The 21,897-nt window shown below is 37.7% G+C and overlaps 1 protein-coding gene across 1 annotated transcript; it reads left to right on the forward strand.

The window, feature by feature from the left end:
• Nucleotides 1-2,585: 2,585 nt before the first annotated feature.
• Nucleotides 2,586-14,026, forward strand: ehf (ets homologous factor). The gene is made up of 8 exons (XM_063001635.1): nt 2,586-2,685; nt 4,549-4,806; nt 6,858-6,917; nt 7,386-7,442; nt 7,539-7,607; nt 9,775-9,819; nt 12,841-13,036; nt 13,927-14,026. Exons 1-8 carry the CDS (start codon nt 2,586-2,588, stop codon nt 14,024-14,026), a joined length of 885 nt encoding a protein of 294 aa, XP_062857705.1.
• Nucleotides 14,027-21,897: the final 7,871 nt, after the last annotated feature.

Consider the following 21,897-nt stretch of genomic DNA (forward strand, 5'->3'; position numbering starts at 1 on the left):
ACACAGGGAGAACATGCAAACTCCACACAGAAAAGGCCTGGACTGCTCCACCTGGGAATCAAACCAGGACCTTTTTGCTGTAAGGCGACAGTGTTACCCACCGGGCCACCGGGCCACCGTGCCATCCTCAAACCCATTTTAGAAAAAGTGAAATGCACTAAAAGCAAGACTGTAATTTGTTAATCTGATTTGAACCTTAATTTAACTAACACAAGTAGAAGTTGATTATATTTTGTATATTTGAAGAAAATGTATATTTGATGCCTCTGGAACTAGAGAAAAATAAGAGTAAGAAATTTACAGAATATTTAAGCTACACCATATTGAAACATTCCACAATACGATAAAAGAATTGGTAACAGGTACGGTATCATAAGCATGTTTCTCCGAAAGTAACATTTGGTAAAAATGAAAAGAAAACCCTTTGTATGGCTTAGATTAAGATTTATTAGAGTTTAATTATGTCTTTATATATAATGATTTTATATCATTATTTATATATAGTTGAGACATTTTGTAAAATACACTAAAAACAAGAATCTGATCTTTTAATCTGATTTGAACCTTAATTTAACTGACACAAGTAGAAATTGATTATATTTTGTATACATGAACAAAATTGGAATTTAATGCCAGCAACACACAAGCTGGAACTGGGGAAAAATAATAGCAAGAAATGTACAGAATATTTAGGCTACACCATATTGAAACATTCCACAACAGGCCAATAAATTTGTAACAGGTAAGGTACCTTGATCATGGTTCTCCAAAAGGAACATTCGTTAAAAAATTGAAAGAAAACCCTTTGTATGACTTGGATTAAGATTTATTAGATTCTAATGATGTCTTTATACATGATGATTTTATATAATTATATTGTAATATATAATATATATATATATATATATATATATATATATATATATATATATATATATATATATATATATATATATATATATATATACGTTTATATATATATATACAGTATATACAGTATATAATTATATAATAATTTATTGTTTAGTTAAAATAATTTATCACTTTATCAAATGTCTCATATTATGCTATATTACAATACCTCTTTTATGTGACCATATTTTAATGTATAATTAATTGAAATTCAAGACATTAGCCACTCAGGTGGTGCAGCGGTACAACACGCTAGCACACCAGAGCTGGGATTTCAAATACATTGTATCGAATCTCGGCTCTGCCATCCAGCTGGACTGGGCGGCTGTATGAACAACGTTTGGCTGTTGTTCATACAGGGTTAGGGACCCGGATATGGACCTCATAACTGATGCAATTACAACCTCTGCTGGCTGATTGATGCCGTCTGCACAGAGTCGAGTGTGTTAATCAGGGTGTCACTCTCCGGGGCTGATCGCATATGAACTCAGCTGGTGCAGGTGAAAAAATGCAGTCGGCTACTGGTCACACTCTCCTCACGCAGTTCGCTCTCCTCAATCAGGGGCGGGGGTCAGCACCAGTAGAAAGGAAGCATAACGCAATTGGGTAAAAATTGGACGCGCTAAAAATAAATACATTTGAGACATTATTGATTTTAAATACGTACATGCCTGTTTGGGGATAAACTATTATAAATAAGCAATTAATAATTTTAAAAATACAAATCTGAACCAGCCTGTATTATAGTACATGCTATTAATGGCGGGTTTGAGGCATGGAGGCACAGCTGATTTATTTTGTTTATTCTTTGTTTTTGTTTTTGTTTTTTTGCATTTTCTTTTAATACTTTTCATACTATTATTTTGGCCACACCTTACTTTCTTTATTTTTCGTTTTGGTTATGGCTCTTTAGCCACTGTACTGTTTTAAACTGGTTAAGCATCATGTATATTGGGATCATATTTAGTTTTCCAGATGCAGGGTTCCTGCCCTGTTACAAATTCTAGTATTAAAACTGATCAAAGGACTTAAACAAGGACTGTAACCACATAGACCACAGGGACATTTAGTGCAGTACAGTGTCAAGATTAATGGCACTTATATTGAAGACACAGGGCACAAAGGGGAGATACACCTTGTACAGGGCACCTATCCATCATATGGCATCACACATTTACCCATTTTCCTACTCACAAAAATTGAGATAGTTATTTATGGCAGCCAGACATTTACTGTCTGATAGCTCATACATACAGAGCGAGAAGACTATGACTAAGCATTGATTGTACTGTCAACTGAAGCTGTAAAGAAAACAGATGAACCTTTATTTATGCAAAGCATACACCGTCATCCCTGTGCAAATGTGGTTTGGTGTGCGGTTGAGCAGGGTACAAAACACACCTACTCACCTTACTGTCCGCTTCTTAGACAGGATACAGATCCTCTTTATCTTTAAAACATCATGTCTGGGAGTGTTTTACCTTATCTAAGCTCAGTATTTGATCAGTGTAGTAAGCATCAAATTTCACTACACATACAGTATATGATTGCTTTTTTTTCTTGTTAAAGCCATTTCCTCTGTATTTCTGATGTATTTTCTGGTCTACGGTTGTTTGTAAAGCTTTGTAGCTGACGTACTGTGGTATTTCTATGCATGTTTGTAGTTCTGGACCATGGTCCTGCAGAGTGTCTGCAGCATGAGCATCCCTGCCAGCGTGAGTGCTGAGAGCCAGCTGCCGGCCTCCTGGAGCCCCAACTACAACTGCCCAGATGGTACTGTCTGTATTTCTTACATTCACCCCCACTAGTACTTATTTTTTAGACTTCTTGTACACTGTTAATACAAACAATACAGAATAAGACACATTTCAATAACCTGTGGATCATTTTTATTGCTAGAAGGTTAAGATATTAGTGTTCCTGTTCAAAGGCTTGTCAAACCAAGACATGCTTCCCAATATTCCAAAGAAAGAGGACTATAGGGGCAAAGTTAAATGCTTTAAGTTATGGCAATATATAATTTATGGCTATTATCCAGTCACCTATAATAGTCTGTATAATAGTCTGTTCTCAGGTTTTCTTTGTTCTGTACAGCAGATCCAGATGGCCTAGAGGAGCTGTGCACCAGAAAATGCATTAATTACTCATTTATAATTTTTAGCTTTAAATACCATATATTAGCTTTCACTAAGTTCTAACAATGGACATTATCAGGCATGTCTAGTGACTGGATCACATTTTTTTATATTATAAAATGTGCATGTTGTATGTCCAGGACACATTAGATGTTAACATCAATTATTTGCACAAGTCACTACTGTCTCTTGTAATGTACACAGACCAGTCATCACATTAAAACCAACAAATATTGTGTAAGTCCCTGCAAACCAAAATAGATAGATCAATTGGGCATGGACTTCACATGACCTCTGAGGGTGCCCTGTAGTATCTGCCACCAAAACTTTACAAGATCCTTTAAGTCTTTTAAATCCTAGATGTTGGGTCTCCATTGATTGGACTTGTTTGTCTGGCACATCACACAGATGATCAATCTAATTGAGATCTGTGGATTTAAAAGCCAAGCCAACACCTTGAACTCTTTGTCACATTCCTCAAACCATTCCTGAGCATTTTTTGCAGTGTGGCAGGGTGCATTATCAAATTGAAAGAGGCCACTGCTATTAAAAAATACCATTACCATAAAGGAGTGTATTTGGTCTGCATCAATTTGTAGGTAACTTGTACAAGCTAAAGTAACATCAACATGAAATCCAGTGACCACAGTGTCAGAACATTCCCTAAAGCACCCCACTGTCTCTGCTGCTTGCCTTCTTTCTAAAGTGCAACTATGTGTCATCTTCCCCCATGTAAGCAATGTACCTGGTCATCCACATGATGATTAAGAAAATGTGATTCATCAGAGCAGGCAACCTTGTTCCATTGCTCCATGGTCAAGTTCTGATGCTCACATGTCCAATATTGAAACATTACGGTGGATAGAGCTCTGAATGAACTACACATAGTCCCATACACAGCACACTGTAATGAACTGTGTGTTCTGACATAGCCAGGATTATTTTTCAATAATTTGTGCTACAGTAGCTCTTCTGTAGGATTGGACCTAAAGGTAAAGGCAGATGGGCTAGCCTTCACTTCCCACATCAATGAGCTTTAGGTGCTCATGACACTGGTGCCAGTTAACCAGCTGTGTCTTCAGAAAAACCAACAAGACCTGCAGTTTTACAGATGCTTTGACCCAGGTGTAAAGCCATCAAAATGTGGCCTTTGTTGCACAAAACTTTATGATTCCATCATTTATTTATTTGTTTATTTATTTATATATGTATTTATGTATTTGTTTCCAACACAATGACCTCGAAACTGACTGTTCACTTGCGGCATAATATACTCCTCGACATGTGCCACTGTACCAAGATATTTAATGTTTTTTACATTTTCTTTAATATAAATCCCCAACATTTACCACCATTTTTTTGTCATTTGGCATATTGTTTGAAAATGTCAACGCTTTGGGTATCTGTTAGACAAAAGATAATATTATGTGCAGCTGTCTTTGTCCCTCATTCTTAAAAATAACACAAAAGTAACATAATTCTGGTTTCCTCTGCTTTAAAGTGTCTGTGGGGACATCTGGCAACATGAGTCATCTGTGGTCACAAGATCTTCATCCACAGTTCTGGTCCAAATATCAGGTTTGGGAGTGGCTTCAGCAAACCTTGGATGTGCACCAGATTGACACCATGTCCATCCCCTTCAGTAACTTTGACCTAGATGGAAGGCAGCTCTGTAGCATGAGCTACCAGGACTTCACTCATTTGGCTGGATCAATCGGGCCTATCCTCTACAACAGCCTGTCTGATCTCAAGTGGGGTGGTAAGACTGGCTTATAATGAAACTTGCTCATGTGCTATTTGCTTTGGATACTTACTATCCAGTATGTTTTCAGGCTGTTTTATTTTTATTTGATGTTCCAGGCTTGCACTATTTACACTTAGTTCCTTAAAGATACATTTATGAGTTCAACTTATTTACATCTTTTGTGAAGAACTTGTTAGGCACAATGGAATTCATCAGCTGTGTTGTATATCAGCCATAACATTAAAACCACCTCCTTGCTTCTACACTCACTGTCCATTTTATCTGCTCCACTTACCATATAGAAGCACTTTGTAGTTTTACAATTACTGACTGTAGTCCATCTGTTGCTCTGCATACTTTTTTAGCCTGTTTTCACCCTGTTCTTCAATAGTCAGGACCCCCACAGGACCACTACAGAGCAGGTATTATTTAGGTGGTGGATCATTCTCAGCACTGCTGTGACACTGACATGGTGGTGGTGTGTTAGTGTGTGTTGTGCTGTTATGAGTGGATCAGACACAGCAGCGCTGCTGGAGTTTTTAAATACCTTGTCCACTCACTGTCCACTCTATTAGACACTCCTACCTAGTTGGTCCACCTAGTAGATGTAAAGTCAGAGACGATCGCTCATCTATTGCTGCTGTTTGAGTTGGTCATCTTCTAGATTTTCATCAGTGGCCACAGGATGTCAGTGTCACTGCAGTGCTGAGAATAAGCCACCACCCAAATAATACCTGCTCTGTGGTGGTCCTGGGAAAGTCCTGACCATTGAAGAACAGCGTGAAAGGGGGCTAACAAAGCTTGCAGAGAAACAGATAGACTACAGTAAGTAATTTGTAGAACTACAAAGTGCTTCTACATGATAAGTTGAGATGATAAAATGGACAGTAAGTGTAGAAACAAGGGGTGGTTTTAATGTTATGGCTGATCGGTGTAGGTATTCTTTGGTGACTGGATAGTAAATGAGAAAATTTCAGGACTGCTATTAAGAAGAAAAATTTTCTCTGTGTAAATGGAACAGCTTTCTCGTTTTCTGAATAACATCATATTTTATTTTTTTTTAACTTAAAGGTCCTTTTATATTGTGCCACTGTTTTAAACCCACTATAACAAAAGTCTAAGAGTGTACTACCTAACACGAGCTTACTCAGTGGTAATGGTACTAGATGTTAATTACATAAAGTGTCAGTGCACACAGGCTTTGGCCTCTGAGGTGTGTTTACACTGGTGAATTAATAGTTAATTCCCAGGTAAAACTGTATTTGTGAAAGGGTTTAATGAAAGAAAGTTAGCAGAGACGAATTTGCATTATGCAAATCAATTCATGATAAATTCATTATAAAAAGTCATTTTCATACCTGTGCATCAACAGGTATTTTAAATACACATGGCTACATTAGATACAAAGCATCCATTAAAATGTGCTGTCTTGAACGCTTTGTAAGGAGTAAATAAGTTGCCAGATAATTGTAATACCTTACAATTTTGGCCAAATACAATACAAGCCATTGAGTGTTAAGGTCCTTCTCAGGGGCCTGACAGTGGAAACTTGGCAGTGGTAGGGATTACTGAGCTAGAATCTTAACCACACAGCTATCCTTAGTCTTTTTAATGCCTTCATTAAGATGATTACAAATGTTTGTTTGCATGCTGTTAGCACTAATGTATTTTTATTAGTGGTCAGGATATGTATTGCAAATGCACAAGCAAAATGCTAATGCTTGCTTTAATTTAACTAACAAAACATGACTACTGAGAATTCCTAGAACCATTTAAGTGTAAAGCTTAAATACTCTCCCATCTTTGTAAAAGAAATATTTTTCACCATTTTTAGGTGAACTATAATCAGATCAGCAGTGTAAACTTTAGTGATCTATTATTGCACAATTACTTTGTTAAAGTGTGACAACAAGACAAACATGTTTTACTCGTTTCAGTAGCGGAAATGAAAAAAACCAAACCTTCTCATAATGAAAAAAGTTGTTGATTAACTTTCAAACTTTTTTTTCAAAAATTTTTGTAATAAGTGGTAATAAGCTTACATTTTCTGTTTTTCACCTAAACAGCCCAATATGGTTCCATGACAGATATGTTTACACCAGGGGATATTAAAACAGAATTAGATGGTAAGTAATGTTTAACAAGCAAGGTTTTCCTATTTATGATTATTTCAGGCTTATAATTTAATGACCTTGGTGGCTCAGTGGGTAGCACTGTCACATCACAGCAAGAAGGTCCTGGGTTCGATCCCCAGGCGGGGCAGTCTGGGTCCTTGCTGTGCGGAGTTTGCATGTTCTCCCCGTGTCTGCATGGGTTTCCTTCTGGAGCTCTGGTTTCCTTCCACAGTCCAAAAAATAAATAAATAACATGCAGTCAGGTTAATTGGAGACACAGAATTGCCCTATAAGTGAATGGGTGTGTGTATGTGTGTCTGCCTTGCGATGGACTGGCGCCCTGTCCAGGGTTTTGCTGTGTGCCTTGCGCCCATTTAAAAGCTGGGATAGGCTCCAGCACCCCCCCCAACTGGATGAGTGTTTAAGAAAATGAGTGAGTGAGTGAGTAAGTGAATTTAATGACCTTATATATGTTTTCAGATCTGCCATGTTCAGTCTTATCATTTAAAGAGGAACCTAGCTTCTATACTAATTCAGGTAAAGCAACATATTTCATGTAACATATTTTTATATAACATTAACTATCTGGAAGATAAACTTATCCTAATCAATTGTTCAATAATCTTCTAACAGAGAATTTCGGCATTAACAGTCCATTTCAGCCCTCTATTATGATGACCTCGCCAAATACTTGCAGTCCAGGTAAGAATTACATCTACTTTGTACAAATTTTGGAAATTTAAAAAAAAATGCAATACAAAATTGGTGAAATTTTCATTCTCTTGATCCACAGTTTAACTGACAAGAACAAAAAACTTTAAATGTTTTAACTGATCATTTACATTTTCAGTATTTAGCAGACGCCTTTATCCAAAGCAACTTACAGTACTGTGACAGTATACAGTCTGAGCAATTGAGGGTTAAGGGCCTTGCTCAAGGGCCCCACAGTAGCAACCTGGCAGTGGTGGGGCTTGAACCGGTGACCTTCTGCTTACTAGTCCAATAACTTAACCACTAGGCTACAACTGCCCTGATCAATTTTGTATTTGGTAAACATAAAACACACAAAATGTAAATTTTTAATTTTATGCCTTTAACAAAAAAAGTTGGAACAGGGGCACAATAGGATTAAAAAGTGTAGAATATTGAAGTTGCCTTGTTTTGAAACATTCCACAATAAGGAAGCGACTTATTAAGATTAGGTAAAAAATGAGGATCCACCAAAAAATTTGCAAGCAAAGATGGTCATGGCTCACCACTTTATGCTAAACTTTGTAAGAGAACTGTCAGTCTGTTCAAAATGAACATTTTGCGACCCTAATTGGATAAGCGGTTAAGAAAGTGAGTGAGTGAATTTATCTACTGTATCTACTGTACTCTACTTTGAGCCTTTAAATGGCATTGCATGAGAAACCATCATGCTACTGTGATAAATATTGAAAAATAGCCTTCGAAGCCCTTTGAGAAATAATATTAAGCCATACATCAATTCTATGAAGAAATATTGTCAAGTTCTCTAGGCCCAAGCTTATCACAGATGGACCAAAAGACAGTGGAGACTATATAATACTTCAGCTTCCCAACATTACAATTACTGTTGTTTGATTATTTTCTCTGTGATGCACATACACCCTTTGTCTATGAAGCCACACTATTTTATGCCCTACTGTAAGCAGTGTCTTGATGAAGTAACCATGGACTAATCAGGAAAATACATTGCCTTAATGGTAGCATATGTCTTTTTAAAATCATTAAATATGTGTAGATGCTGCATTCACACATAAGCATGCTATGCCATGGGCACTGTTGCACCTCCATACTATGACAGATGTTGGCTTTTACATATTTGCTGATAAAAGTCTGGACAGTTCTTTTTTCTTTGGCACTGAGGACTCAATGTTTATTTTCCCCTTAAACAAGCTGAAACATGGACTCATATGACCACAGCACACACTTTCAACGTCTTTTGGTCCGTTTAAGATGAGTTTGGGTAAAGAGAAATCAGTGTTTAAAATTCATTTATTTGTACTTTTTAGTTAAATAAAGGTTGTTTTTTATAAGTATCTTTAATAAAAGTATTAATAAGTATCTTTGAAAATGTATCATTCACTATTTTGGCTGTGTCCCAAACTACATACAACTGTATTAGATGGTTTGTCAAGTGTTAGTGTACCATCACTTGTGATGAAAGTACTTGACCAAGTGCAGTTCACAGTATATGATTTCAGATGAACCTCAGTCAGCAATTGGCATGCTAGCTATCTTATTTGTTCAGCAGTTGGTTTCACTATCAGAGATTAGATTTATATAATTGAATTCTTAGTGATTCATACAGTTAAATTAGCATAACAAACATCAATAAGGTTAGTGGCTAATTAAATGTCCATATACAAATAATTATTTATTTGTGTCTTGATCTACACCATTTAATTATTATTAACAAAGACATTAAACATTACCATCATTGTTACAACTTTCTGTAGGTACCAGTATCAAACATGTAACATGCCAGTTAGATAGCATGTCAGCTCACAGTTTCTAATCCTTATGCCAAGTGGGTCAAAAAAACCTTCAGAAATCACACAACAATGCCTACATTGAGTTGCCAACCTTAACTGGTTTAACAGTCACACAGTTTATTTATATAGTTTTGATAAGAGAGCTATGTAACAAGACAAACATGTTTAACCAGACTGAATGGCAAGGAAATCAACACCTCATAGATACATAAAAGATACAGTTTCTGGTAAACAGTTGATAATTGTAGTAAGACAAGAGGAAAACTGTAGTAAGAGATGAGTCATATTTGACTCACTAAGTGAGTCTGAGTATATTTAAGGCAAATTATTTTTTTCCTTCTTTTTTACAGACCCCAAAAAATCCCACAACCGCTCACACCAAGTGAAAAAACACAGTGAGTATTTATTCTTACATCCTTTACGCTTGCTTTGCTTTAACCATCTTTTCGAGTCTATCTAATTGCCCACAGTGTTGGACAATCATAATTTCATTACCAGCCCACCAGGTAAAAGACACCTGTAATTAATGTGCTCACCTAGCTCCTTGTTCTTTGTCCAAAAATATAATTAACTAGGCTAAAAAGGCACAATTTTATGCAAAAATGTGTGGAAGGCTTGTATAAAGATAATAAAGTACATGTATTTATTTTACCTTTATTTAACCAGGAGAGACATTAAGAAAAGGTCCTTGTTATCAGTGACAGTCTGGTGAGTGCCAAGAAGCACTAGTGGAAAGAATAGGGAGTGGTAAAACAAAGAAGAGCAGAGGAGTCCTTAAAAGCAGCAACTGAAATAAATGTATCTAGTTTTGAGTTCTTTGTAACAGAGTCCAGTCATTAGAAGCAGCTAATTGAAATGATGTCTGACTGAAGATTGTATTGGATTTAGAGACTTTTTCTTTGATATAGTTAGAGGACCTTGTATTTAACTTGGCCTTAGACAGCAACTGGTGTTGCCAGCTTATCACACTGAAAAAAAAACAAAAAAAAACTTGAAAGTGAACATGAACCAGTGAATATTACGACACATATGCGTGTCATTTAACCACAGAGTACAGAGAGAAATCATGTGTTTTATAGGAAGCATTGGTGGCAAATTGAATAAAGAGTATCAAACTTGTGAAGTATGGTTTTACAAGCACAGTACAGTATAGACATTTTAACAATCCTGAATTTAGCAGCAGGAGTAAATGAAGAACGATTCCTGTACTGAAAGTCGAGCTTTGTCTTAACCTTAGAACAGAGTTTGTAATATGTTTAGAAAATGACGATGCCCTGTCTAGCCATATTCCTAAGTATTTGTAAACTGTAACCTGCTCCAGGATGATACCATCCTTGGTGGTAATGTTAGGGGTGGAAAGAGGTAAAGCAAACTTTCGAACAAACCACATAAAAGCAACTTTACAGACTCCAGGACCAACAGACTGGAGCAGCAAGTCTAATAAAAATGGGGCTAATCCATCAGATCCAGCTGGCTTTTTGTTCTGAATCTGACCAAATCTATCTGCTGGGGACCCAGTTAGATGAACTTTATGCCAAGCAGTATTTATTTATTTATTTATTTATTTTTTTGCTGCAGTAATGTTGACAACTCATGAGAAAACCAAGGACCAATTTGATCTTCAATTCGTAGGGTCTTCAATGAGGCATGTTCGTCAACTTTACTAAAACTATCACTAAACAGTGTCCATGCATCCTGCACAGTAGGAATCAGGCTAACCCTATCCCAGTTAACCTCAGACAGATCAGTTAAAAAGGCATGGGCATTACAATAATTAAGAACTTTTTTGTGTATGATCTGGCCTGGCCTCTTAACAGAGTGACCTTTACAAATACAAGCAATAAAACAATTATTACTAAGGTCATTACCAATCACAGCAGATTGGTACAAATTTGTAGAAAACACATCAATAAGAGCAGCTTATTCAGGAGTAGTAGGGTCAAATCGTGTTGTATGAGTTATTATTTGACAGAGATTCAGGGTGTCAAATTGTTGCAACAGGTTATTGGGAGGTTTTAACATGTCAACAATTAAGGTTGCCTAATAAAACTGCCATAAAAGTACTTGCAGGAGCTAATGAAGGACAACAACATCCACTTACTGAAAATTTGATTTTAAGAACCAGTAATAAAAAAAAAAAATTGCCACTCATCCACTCCTAGACAACCTATCTTGACGAAACAATTTATTACCTAATAAGTTTAGGTCTGTATAAGAAACTGACTTAAGCGCCCAGGTGGAGCAGTGGGATATTCCGCTAGCACACCAGCCCCGAGATTCTGAACGCCTCGGTTCGAAACTCGGCATTGCCACCAGTCGGCTGGGCGCCATCTAGCGGGCATGATTGGCAGTGCCTGCAGCAGACACTTCTGCTAGGGGGCAATGACCGGACTATGTGGGTGGGTCTTCAAACGCTGTGTAAGGACCCTCATTAGATAGAGAGTCGCCTGTGCAGAGTGCATAGGTGGAAAAGGGTTCCGCTAAGGGCTGTGTGCGGGTTGGAGGAGGCATGAGCAGCAATATACCCACCTTGACCGCAATCGGGGATCCCCCAGTAGTGGATGACAAATTGACTACGCTAAATTGGGTGAAAATGGGAGAAAATAAAATAGAAAAAAAAGAAAGAAACTGACTTATGTAACCATGTTCCGCTAACAACTGAAACTGCAGGTTTTGAGCTTTAAACCCATACTCTAAGCTGCTCCATTTTGAGCAATAGACTTCATGAATTAACGTGAGAGATACAAATCTACGAAGATGTTTTGCAGCTGAGGGCCTGAACACTTTAGTTGATAAAAATGATAAAACACAATAGTAAAGTTAAATAAACGTTGTAAATAAAATATAATCAAGTATTAATCATAGAACACAACACACCTGCTAATTTTTTATGTGCAGTGATGTGGAAATGAAACAAAAAGGGCAGTGTAGTGCCGATGATTAATAATTAATGTCATTTTACATTTACAAAAAGCAGTCAGCTCACCTTTTGTTTTAAAGAGGGAAGTGGAAACCTGAGTGGACATGGGGAGAGCATGCCAAACTTTTCACAGAAACCATAGGCTAAGCATGAACCAAGGTCTCTAGGTTTCAATTTGCTGTGTGCCACCATGACATAAAGGTGAAAAAAATATCACCATGCTGAATCTAATCAAGTCTGCTTACTATAAAAGCTTGGTGATGTAGAAGCAGGAATTTGGAGCACCACTAGGAACATACATTTTAAAAAATGTAAAAAATTTTATGAATGTAACTATACTGTTTTTATTTGAAATACTTCAAAAAATCTTAAATTTTTTTAATATCTCAGTCACATGTGGAATGTTACTGATTTGTTGACCTTGTGATATGATTTTTTTTTTTTACATTATATTTTTTACAATATATTATTCTTTTTTTCTGTTTGGTGTGTTTAGACCCTCGTGGTACTCATCTGTGGGAGTTTATCCGAGATATTTTGCTGAACCCAGATAGAAACCCAGGCCTGATTAAATGGGAGAACAGATCTGAGGGTGTATTCCGTTTTCTTAAGTCTGAAGCCGTAGCACAACTGTGGGGCAAAAAGAAGAACAACAGCAGCATGACTTATGAGAAGCTCAGTCGAGCAATGAGGTAACTGATATTTTTATGCAACGATCAATCTGAAAAAGGGTTATCCCATGTTCACATCCACAAGTTCACAAACATAGTAACTAGAATGCATTCTGATGAAAATCTTTATTTGCTTTCATGCTTTTATTGTTAACATTAACAATTACATTTTAGTAATCATGATTTTATATATGTGGTTTTGATAAGCAGAATAAATTAGAAACAAAATCTACCTTGGCTAATTGTTAAAACCTTGGTAAATCAGATCAAATTTAAGCAGCACCTCCAGAATCCCCTAGTGTTTCCCCAATTTCACACTTTTTGCATGATCTCATGACTCATTTGTTTATCCATAATTAACATAGGTCCCATTTGCATTTTTCCAGGCATGTTACAAAAACTAAGCCTTTTAGATTTGGTCACCAGTTTCATCTCAAATATATAAGGGTTTTGCACAGAATGTGACTGAAGTGTACCTGACAATAAATAAAACAGAATGTAATCAGATTAAAAAAGAAGTTTACATCACTACTAATTTATTCTGCTAAATATTGAAATAATATAATGATCAGTTTGGATTGAACTCAAATGATTTACACATTAACCTATGTTCATTTTTTTTATTTTCGGCATTTAGCAGACGCTTTTGTCCAAAGCAACTTAGAGTACTGTGACAGTGTGTTATCTAAGCAATTGTGGGTTGAGGGCCTTGTTTAAGGGCCCAGCAGTGGCAACCTGAAAATAGTGGGGCTTGAACCAGTGACCTTTCGATTACTAGCCCTGTACCTTAACTGCTAGGCTTCAACTGCCCCTTTGTTACGGTCGCCTTGTTATCGTTGCCAATTATACCTGTAAGACAGAAGCATCATCCATCCAATCATTTTACCATAATTTCTGTTTGTTTGTTAAAGGTATTACTACAAACGGGAGATTTTAGAGCGAGTGGATGGAAGAAGGCTGGTTTACAAGTTTGGAAGAAATGCTCGTGGTTGGAAAGAAACTGAGAAGTGAAAAGAATGTGTTGCTTGTTTCATTTTCTATTTTTCTAATATCTAACTTTAAAGACTCTTATTTATAATATTGTGGCCATTACATTGTGATGTTTTACAACAAGTAAATAGTTTTGGGCTTTCCTAGTTTTTTTTTAATCATTATTATTATTGTTATTTAGTTTTTTTTATATTATTTTTATTTTATACCTGTATATCTGTGCCTTTGTTTCATTTATTAAAAATAACATGTATAATGCACTCATTGACCTTTTCTAGATTGTGCTCAACTTAATAAAGTCAGCAATTAATTTGACTATTAATAACACATTTTTATTTCCTTTTTTTCAAGATTACGAGATGAACATGCATGATATTTTGAATGAATAATGTGAGACATTTTATATGAATTGTCTAAAAATAAGTGTAATTAATGTAAAATAAAGTTAATGTGAATTATTACATTTACATGTGAACTCTCACTTTCTTAACCGCTTATCCAATTAAGGTCACGGGGGTGCTGGAGCCTCTCCCAGCTTTTCAATGGGTGCAAGGCACACAGTAACACCCTGGACGGGGCGCCAGTCCATCGCTGAGCACACACACATACACACACCCATAGGGCAATTCAGTGTTTTCAATTAACCTGACTCCCTGAGGAAACCCAAGCAGACACAGGGAGAACATGCAAACTCTGCACAGAAAGGACCCAGACCTCCCCGCCTGGAGATTGAACCCAGGACCTTCTTGCTGTGAGGTGACAGTGCTACCCACCGAGCCACCGTGCCACCCATGTGAACTCTATGTAAATAAAAATTTGTATTTAATGTGCTTTATTTTGTAAGGATACCATGTTTTGTATATTTATAAACTTTCAAAATTAGATATATTACTGTAACTGGTTGACAAACTCACCGGGCAGGTACATTTTACTGAAAGATCATGGGCACATTTAGAAGGCTGTTGAGTTGGACAAAGAGCACATAATAAATCATTCTAATTATTCTAACACCAGGGTGTATGAGAGTACTCCCACGCTGTTAGTGCCATGCAAACCTGAAACTCCAGTGTTCCACTTGAAAAAGGAAGAACTGCTATTACTAGCTTGCATGCTTTAAATGTTCTGGAATATTTTATTTCTGTTGCCCTTATTCTTAACCACATTTAATTCTGAATGACATGCTGTGATAATGCAGAGAAATGATTTTTATTAATGAGTGTGACACTTTAAGCATAAAAAATACAATTTAATCATGAATGACAAATAAAAGGAAAACTTTTAAACAAATTAAAATAATAAATTTGGGCGGCATGATGGCTCTGTGAGTAGTACTGTCGCCTCACAGCAAGAAGGTCCTGCGTTCGATCCCTAGGTGGGGTGGTTTAGGTCCTTTCTGTGTGAAGTTTGCATGTTCTCCTGTATCTGCATGGGTTTCCTCTGAGAGCTCCGGTTTCCTCTCACAGTCCAAAGACATGCAGGTGAGGAGAAATGGAGATACAAAATTGTCCATGACTGTGTTTGATATTAAACTTGTGAGCTGATGAATCTTGTGTAACCAGTAACTACCGTTTCTGTCATGAATGTAACCAAAATGTGTAAAACATGACATTAAAATCCTAACAAATAAAATATTGAATTTGAAACTGTTTTACAAATCACCGAGAATGTAAATCCAGGACTTCATCAGACTATTAGCAGAAAAAGTCAATAAACAATTGCATACAGAGAGGCATATTATATTAAAGCTGCAGCGCATGAACCCACCATTACAAAGATAGATTTCTCTTCCCACTCTCAATAATGGAACTTTAGTTATGCTAAGGTTGGCATTTTGCATGGTTAGCATAGGATGTTTTATGCTATCAATACAAAAAAAAATCTTACTGATCAATAAAAAAACACATATCTATGCTGATCACAGAGTTTACTTTTGGCAGTCCCTCATTCACAGGTGACAAAGGGGTCAATGAAAGATTTGATGTGTAATCATATGCTATGGCTTGAGAGCATGATATTGATCAGTAAGCAAATCTCTATCCAACTAAACAGCTATAGGTGACTTTGGAAAAATAAATACATCACAAAAGGAGAGAAGTGTAGAATAGTGTTTCATCCCTACAATACAATCCCCATATCACCACATGCACTGTGATTACTTTCATGACAGCCAGTGCTACATACAGGGATTGTTTTTATACACTTTGTCTATTATTATTGTCTATTATTGTCTATTATTTATAATTTATTTATCTATTATTTATTCTCATTCATTACCCATTTATGTCACCTTCATAACTCTGTAAATACATATTAGTCTATACACTGTACAATTATCATTATCTGTTTAATAGTCTGAATATTCTTATATGTCTCCTCTTTTCACGTATCTGGTCACTTCTGCACTTTAACTGTGTATTATATGTATATAATCTCTATCTTGCACTTCTGGTTAGATGCTACTGCATTTCGTTGGCTCTGTACTTGTTTACTCTGCACAATGACAATAAAGTTGAATCTAATCTAATCTAATCTAATAAATGCTTCTGATATTTATACAAAAAAAGTCATTTGTAAACCATGAATTGAAAACAGCACAAGATTTCAAGATTTTCAATCACAAGATATCTCTAGTTCATACTTAGTGTCATGATTCCAGCCTATATGTGCTGGAACATGAAACTCAGGTGCACCTGCCACGGCCACCTCTCCAGGAGCACATGTTAGAGGAAAGTTTGTTTTCAGTGGCTAGCCAACTCCCCCTCATGAGGATTGGTCCCCAGCTGATTTTGCCCAGCTGCACCTCATTTGAGATGATGAGCTTAAGGAGGCAGTATCAGCTCAGTCTTTGAAGACTATCTGGTTTGCCTTTTGCTTGTCAGGTTGTGCCTTGCTCATGGTTGTTGGTGACTGTTACCTCCTGTTTGGGGTGGCAAGGTGGCTAAGTGGGTAGCACTGTCGCCTCACAGCAAGAAGGTCCTGGGTTCAATCCCCAGGTGGGGTGGTCCGGGTCCTTTCTGTGTGGAGTTTGCATGTTCTCCCTGTGTCCATGTGGGTTTCCTCCGGGTGCTCTGGTTTCCTCCCACAGTCCAAAGACATGCAGGTGAGGTGAATTGGAGATACAAAATTGTCCGATATAACCTTGTGAATTGATGAACCTTGTGTAATGAGTAACTACTGTGTCTGTCATGAATGTAACCAAAGTGTGTAAACATGACGTTAAAATCCTAATAAACATACAAACATACCGTTCTAGTTCTTGTTTAGCTTAGGGTTTATGTTCATGTTTAGCATTAGCTTAGGGCTCAGGTTTAGCTTTGTTCATGTGTGTTTAGATTAGCTTTAGCTTTTACTTACTTACTATTTAGATTAGCATAGGTCATGTGTTAGTCTGTCTTGTCTTGTTCTATCCTGTCTTGTGTTTTATTACCATTAAACTTTGTAAAACATCTCTGTGTGTGTGCCCGGCCTCTCTTGTTCCACTTAGAAATGCATGCTTTTAAGCCTTAGCACAGAACGTCCCATCACTAGCCCTCGGTTCCCAAAAGATTACAGAACATTGTTAATATAGGTGACGTAACACAGTGACAAACATGCCCCTGTCCCAACTTTTTTTGGAGTGGGTTTCAGCCATTAAATTAGAATAAATATATGTATACAATAAATTAAGTTCATTTCATTCTTTTAATTCATTTTTTCACCACTGCTTTATCTTGGTCTTGGTCAGATTAGGTCTGGTTCCACTGGAATCACTGGGTGTAATACAGTAACACATCCCAAACAGGACCCCAATTTATTTCTGGGCCCCATTTGCCCAAGGTGAAAATTTGGTTTTTTAACTCCCAAATGTCTTTGATAAGCAAAGATTGTTTCATGTTGTAATGGGTGTGGTCAAAATAGCCTTGTCTATATAGAATAAAAAAGAGAGCAATCAAAGTCAATCAAATTATTTAGTCACAGAAAAGAACATTTTTAGAACATATCCATCACAAATGTATTTATAGAGATTTGACGTTTATTTTATGGAGGTCTTTGTCAGACCTGAACTTGTGGTAATATAATGAGATGACACCGGGAGAGATCTAACATTAGCAGTTAGGCAAATAACTAGGTGTGAGACAAGCTCCCTTTTGCACAGACACATCCACCTGATTTCCCTAACGTACCTAATGCAAAAGAGAGGCTGGATGTCTGATAATACTGTAAAGGTTAAGATCTGATGGGGTTATGCAGCCCTGTAGCTGAGATTTCTTAACATAACTCAGTGTCAGATAAAGCGCAGCCAGTGCAACCATATATCTGCTTGAAACACTACAATAGTAGACACGTGGTGTTTAGCATGTCCATGTTGCTAAACCAGTTTTAATTTATGTGGTCTAGCCCCCATTCTAAATAGAAACACAAAACTATTTTACATTACCAGCCAATCCTGTTGCATTCCAACACGGGTGGCTCATTCGAGCCAGGCATGTGCATTTCTGTGGTCTACCAGTTTGGCATACCCACCTCACTAAAGAATCTGATTAATTACTATTGTTGATTCTTAATTAAATATGTTTTTAAATATGTCTTTAAACTTTCAGTTATTTTTTCATCTGACATACAGTAGACCCTGGACTTACGAATTTAATTGGTTCTAAAGGGCTGTTCTTAAGTCAAAATATTCGTTAGTTAAACCTATTTTTCCCATAAGAAATAATGTAAATAGAATTAATCCGTGCCAGACCTCCAAAACCATCCCCTTACCTAACCTTTCTAATGTCTTAAAAGGTCTTTTTTGTTATAAATACAAGTATATTTTCCCTTAAATCTTAAATTATAGAATAGACATACCTGTAATAAACAATAATAAACAACAATACACAGTAGTACTGTATATAAAACAACACACATCACATTTCAGTACAGTACGTGTGCTGTACCATACATCATAATAAATTTCCTTCTTTTGTTATAAAATGTATCTACCAGAAACAACAACTCATATTTCTCTATTATTTCCTTCTTTATTTCAAAAGCGTTGTATTTTGTAGGTGTAATTGCACGAAAGAATAACTTCCTTCTTCTCTTTCACTAACTGTCCCCTCTGTCTGATACACAGTGACAGCTACTGGCAGGACTAATTATACAACAACAAATAGTAATAGATTCATTTTCTCAGCACTGCGCTCTCTCTGCACATTCTTTGGGGACATTTTAATATAGAATTTTACACAATATAAAGAAAACACCGGAAGAACACCATCCGCTGTCCGAATGTTCACTCACTGTATATACAGTGTATCACAAAAGTGAGTACACCCCTCACATTTCTGCAGATATTTAAGTATATCTTTTCATGGGACAACACTGACAAAATGACACTTTGACACAATGAAAAGTAGTCTGTGTGAAGCTTATATAACAGTGTAAATTTATTCTTCCCTCAAAATAACTCAATATACAGCCATTAATGTCTAAACCACCGGCAACAAAAGTGAGTACACCCCTAAGAGACTACACCCCTAAATGTCCAAATTGAGCACTGCTTGTCATTTTCCCTCCAAAATGTCATGTGATTTGTTAGTGTTACTAGGTCTCAGGTGTGCATAGGGAGCAGGTGTGTTCAATTTAGTAGTACAGCTCTCACACTCTCTCATACTGGTCACTGAAAGTTCCAACATGGCACCTCATGGCAAAGAACTCTCTGAGGATCTTAAAAGACGAATTGTTGCGCTACATGAAGATGGCCAAAGCTACAAGAAGATTGCCAACACCCTGAAACTGAGCTGCAGCACAGTGGCCAAGATCATCCAGCGTTTTAAAAGAGCAGGGTCCACTCAAAACAGACCTCGCGTTGGTCGTCCAAAGAAGCTGAGTGCACGTGCTTAGCGTCACATCCAACTGCTGTCTTTGAAAGATAGGCGCAGGAGTGCTGTCAGCATTGCTGCAGAGATTGAAAAGGTGTGGGGTCAGCCTGTCAGTGCTCAGACCATACGCCGCACACTACATCAAATTGGTCTGCATGGCTGTCACCCCAGAAGGAAGCCTCTTCTGAAGTCTCTACACAAGAAAGCCCACAAACAGTTTGCTGAAGACATGTCAACAAAGGACATGGATTACTGGAACCATGTCCTATGGTCTGATGAGACCAAGATTAATTTGTTTGGTTCAGATGGTCTCAAGCATGTGTGGCGGCAATCAGGTGAGGAGTACAAAGATAAGTGTGTCATGCCTACAGTCAAGCATGGTGGTGGGAATGCCATGGTCTGGGGCTGCATGAGTGCAGCAGGTGTTGGGGAGTTACATTTCATTGAGGGACACATGAACTCCAATATGTACTGTGAAATACCGAGCAGAACATGATCCCCTCCCTCCGGAAACTGGGTCGCAGGGCAGTGTTCCAGCATGATAATGACCCCAAACACACCTCTAAGACGACCACTGCTTTATTGAAGAGGCTGAGGGTAAAGGTGATGGACTGGCCAAGCATGTCTCCAGACCTAAACCCAATAGAACATCTTTGGGGCATCCTCAAGCGGAAGGTGGAGGAGCGCAAAGTCTCGAACATCCGCCAGCTCCGTGATGTCGTCATGGAGGAGTGGAAAAGCATTCCAGTGGCAACCTGTGAAGCTCTGGTAAACTCCATGCCCAGGAGAGTTAAGGCAGTTCTGGGAAATAATGGTGGCCACACAAAATATTGACACTTCAGGAACTTTCACTAAGGGGTGTACTCACTTTTGTTGCCGGTGGTTTAGACATTAATGGCTGTATATTGAGTTATTTTGAGGGAAGAATAAATTTACACTGTTATATAAGCTGCACACAGACTACTTTTCATTGTGTCAAAGTGTCATTTTGTCAGTGTTGTCCCATGAAAAGATATACTTAAATATCTGCAGAAATGTGAGGGGTGTACTCACTTTTGTGATACACTGTATATACAGTGTATCACAAAAGTGAGTACACCCCTCACATTTCTGCAAATATTTTATTATATCTTTACATGGGACAACACTATAGAACTAACACTTGGATATAACTTAGAGTAGTCAGTGTACAACTTGTATAGCAGTGTAGATTTACTGTCTTCTGAAAATAACTCAACACACAGCCATTAATGTCTAAATGGCTGGCAACATAAGTGAGTACACCCCACAGTGAACATGTCCAAATTGTGCCCAAAGTGTCAATATTTTGTGTGACCACCATTATTATCCAGCACTGCCTTAACCCTCCTGGGCATGGAATTCACCAGAGCTGCACAGGTTGCTACTGGAATCCTCTTCCACTCCTCCATGATGACATCACGGAGCTGGTGGATGTTAGACACCTTGAACTCCTCCACCTTCCACTTGAGGATGCGCCACAGGTGCTCAATTGGGTTTAGTCCATCACCTTTACATTCAGTTTCCTCAGCAAGGCAGTTGTCATCTTGGAGGTTGTGTTTGGGGTCGTTATCCTGTTGGAAAACTGCCATGAGGCCCAGTTTTGGAAGGGAGGGGATCATGCTCTGTTTCAGAATGTCACAGTACATGTTGGAATTCATGTTTCCCTCAATGAACCGCAGCTCCCCAGTGCCAGCAACACTCATGCAGCCCAAGACCATGATGCTACCACCACCATGCTTGACTGTAGGCAAGATACAGTTGTCTTGGTACTTCTCACCAGGGTGCCGCCACACATGCTGGACACCATCTGAGCCAAACAAGTTTATCGTGGTCTCGTCAGACCACAGGGCATTCCAGTAATCCATGTTCTTGGACTGCTTGTCTTCAGCAAACTGTTTGCGGGCTTTCTTGTGCGTCAGTTTCCTTCTGGGATGACGACCATGCAGACCGAGTTGATGCAGTGTGCGGCGTATGGTCTGAGCACTGACAGGCTGACCTCCCACGTCTTCAACCTCTGCAGCAATG

Source organism: Trichomycterus rosablanca, chromosome 1, assembly GCF_030014385.1.
Source record: "Trichomycterus rosablanca isolate fTriRos1 chromosome 1, fTriRos1.hap1, whole genome shotgun sequence".
Taxonomy (NCBI): domain Eukaryota; kingdom Metazoa; phylum Chordata; class Actinopteri; order Siluriformes; family Trichomycteridae; genus Trichomycterus; species Trichomycterus rosablanca.

Coding starts and splice junctions, on each gene's coding strand:
- ehf (XM_063001635.1), top strand. CDS start 2,586: ATGGTCCTGCAGAGTGTCTGCAGCATGAGCATCCCTGCCAGCGTGAGT. Junction 9,820..12,840: donor ACACCAAGTGAAAAAACACA/GTGAGTATTTAT, acceptor TGGTGTGTTTAG/ACCCTCGTGGTACTCATCTG. Junction 13,037..13,926: donor AAGCTCAGTCGAGCAATGAG/GTAACTGATATT, acceptor TGTTTGTTAAAG/GTATTACTACAAACGGGAGA.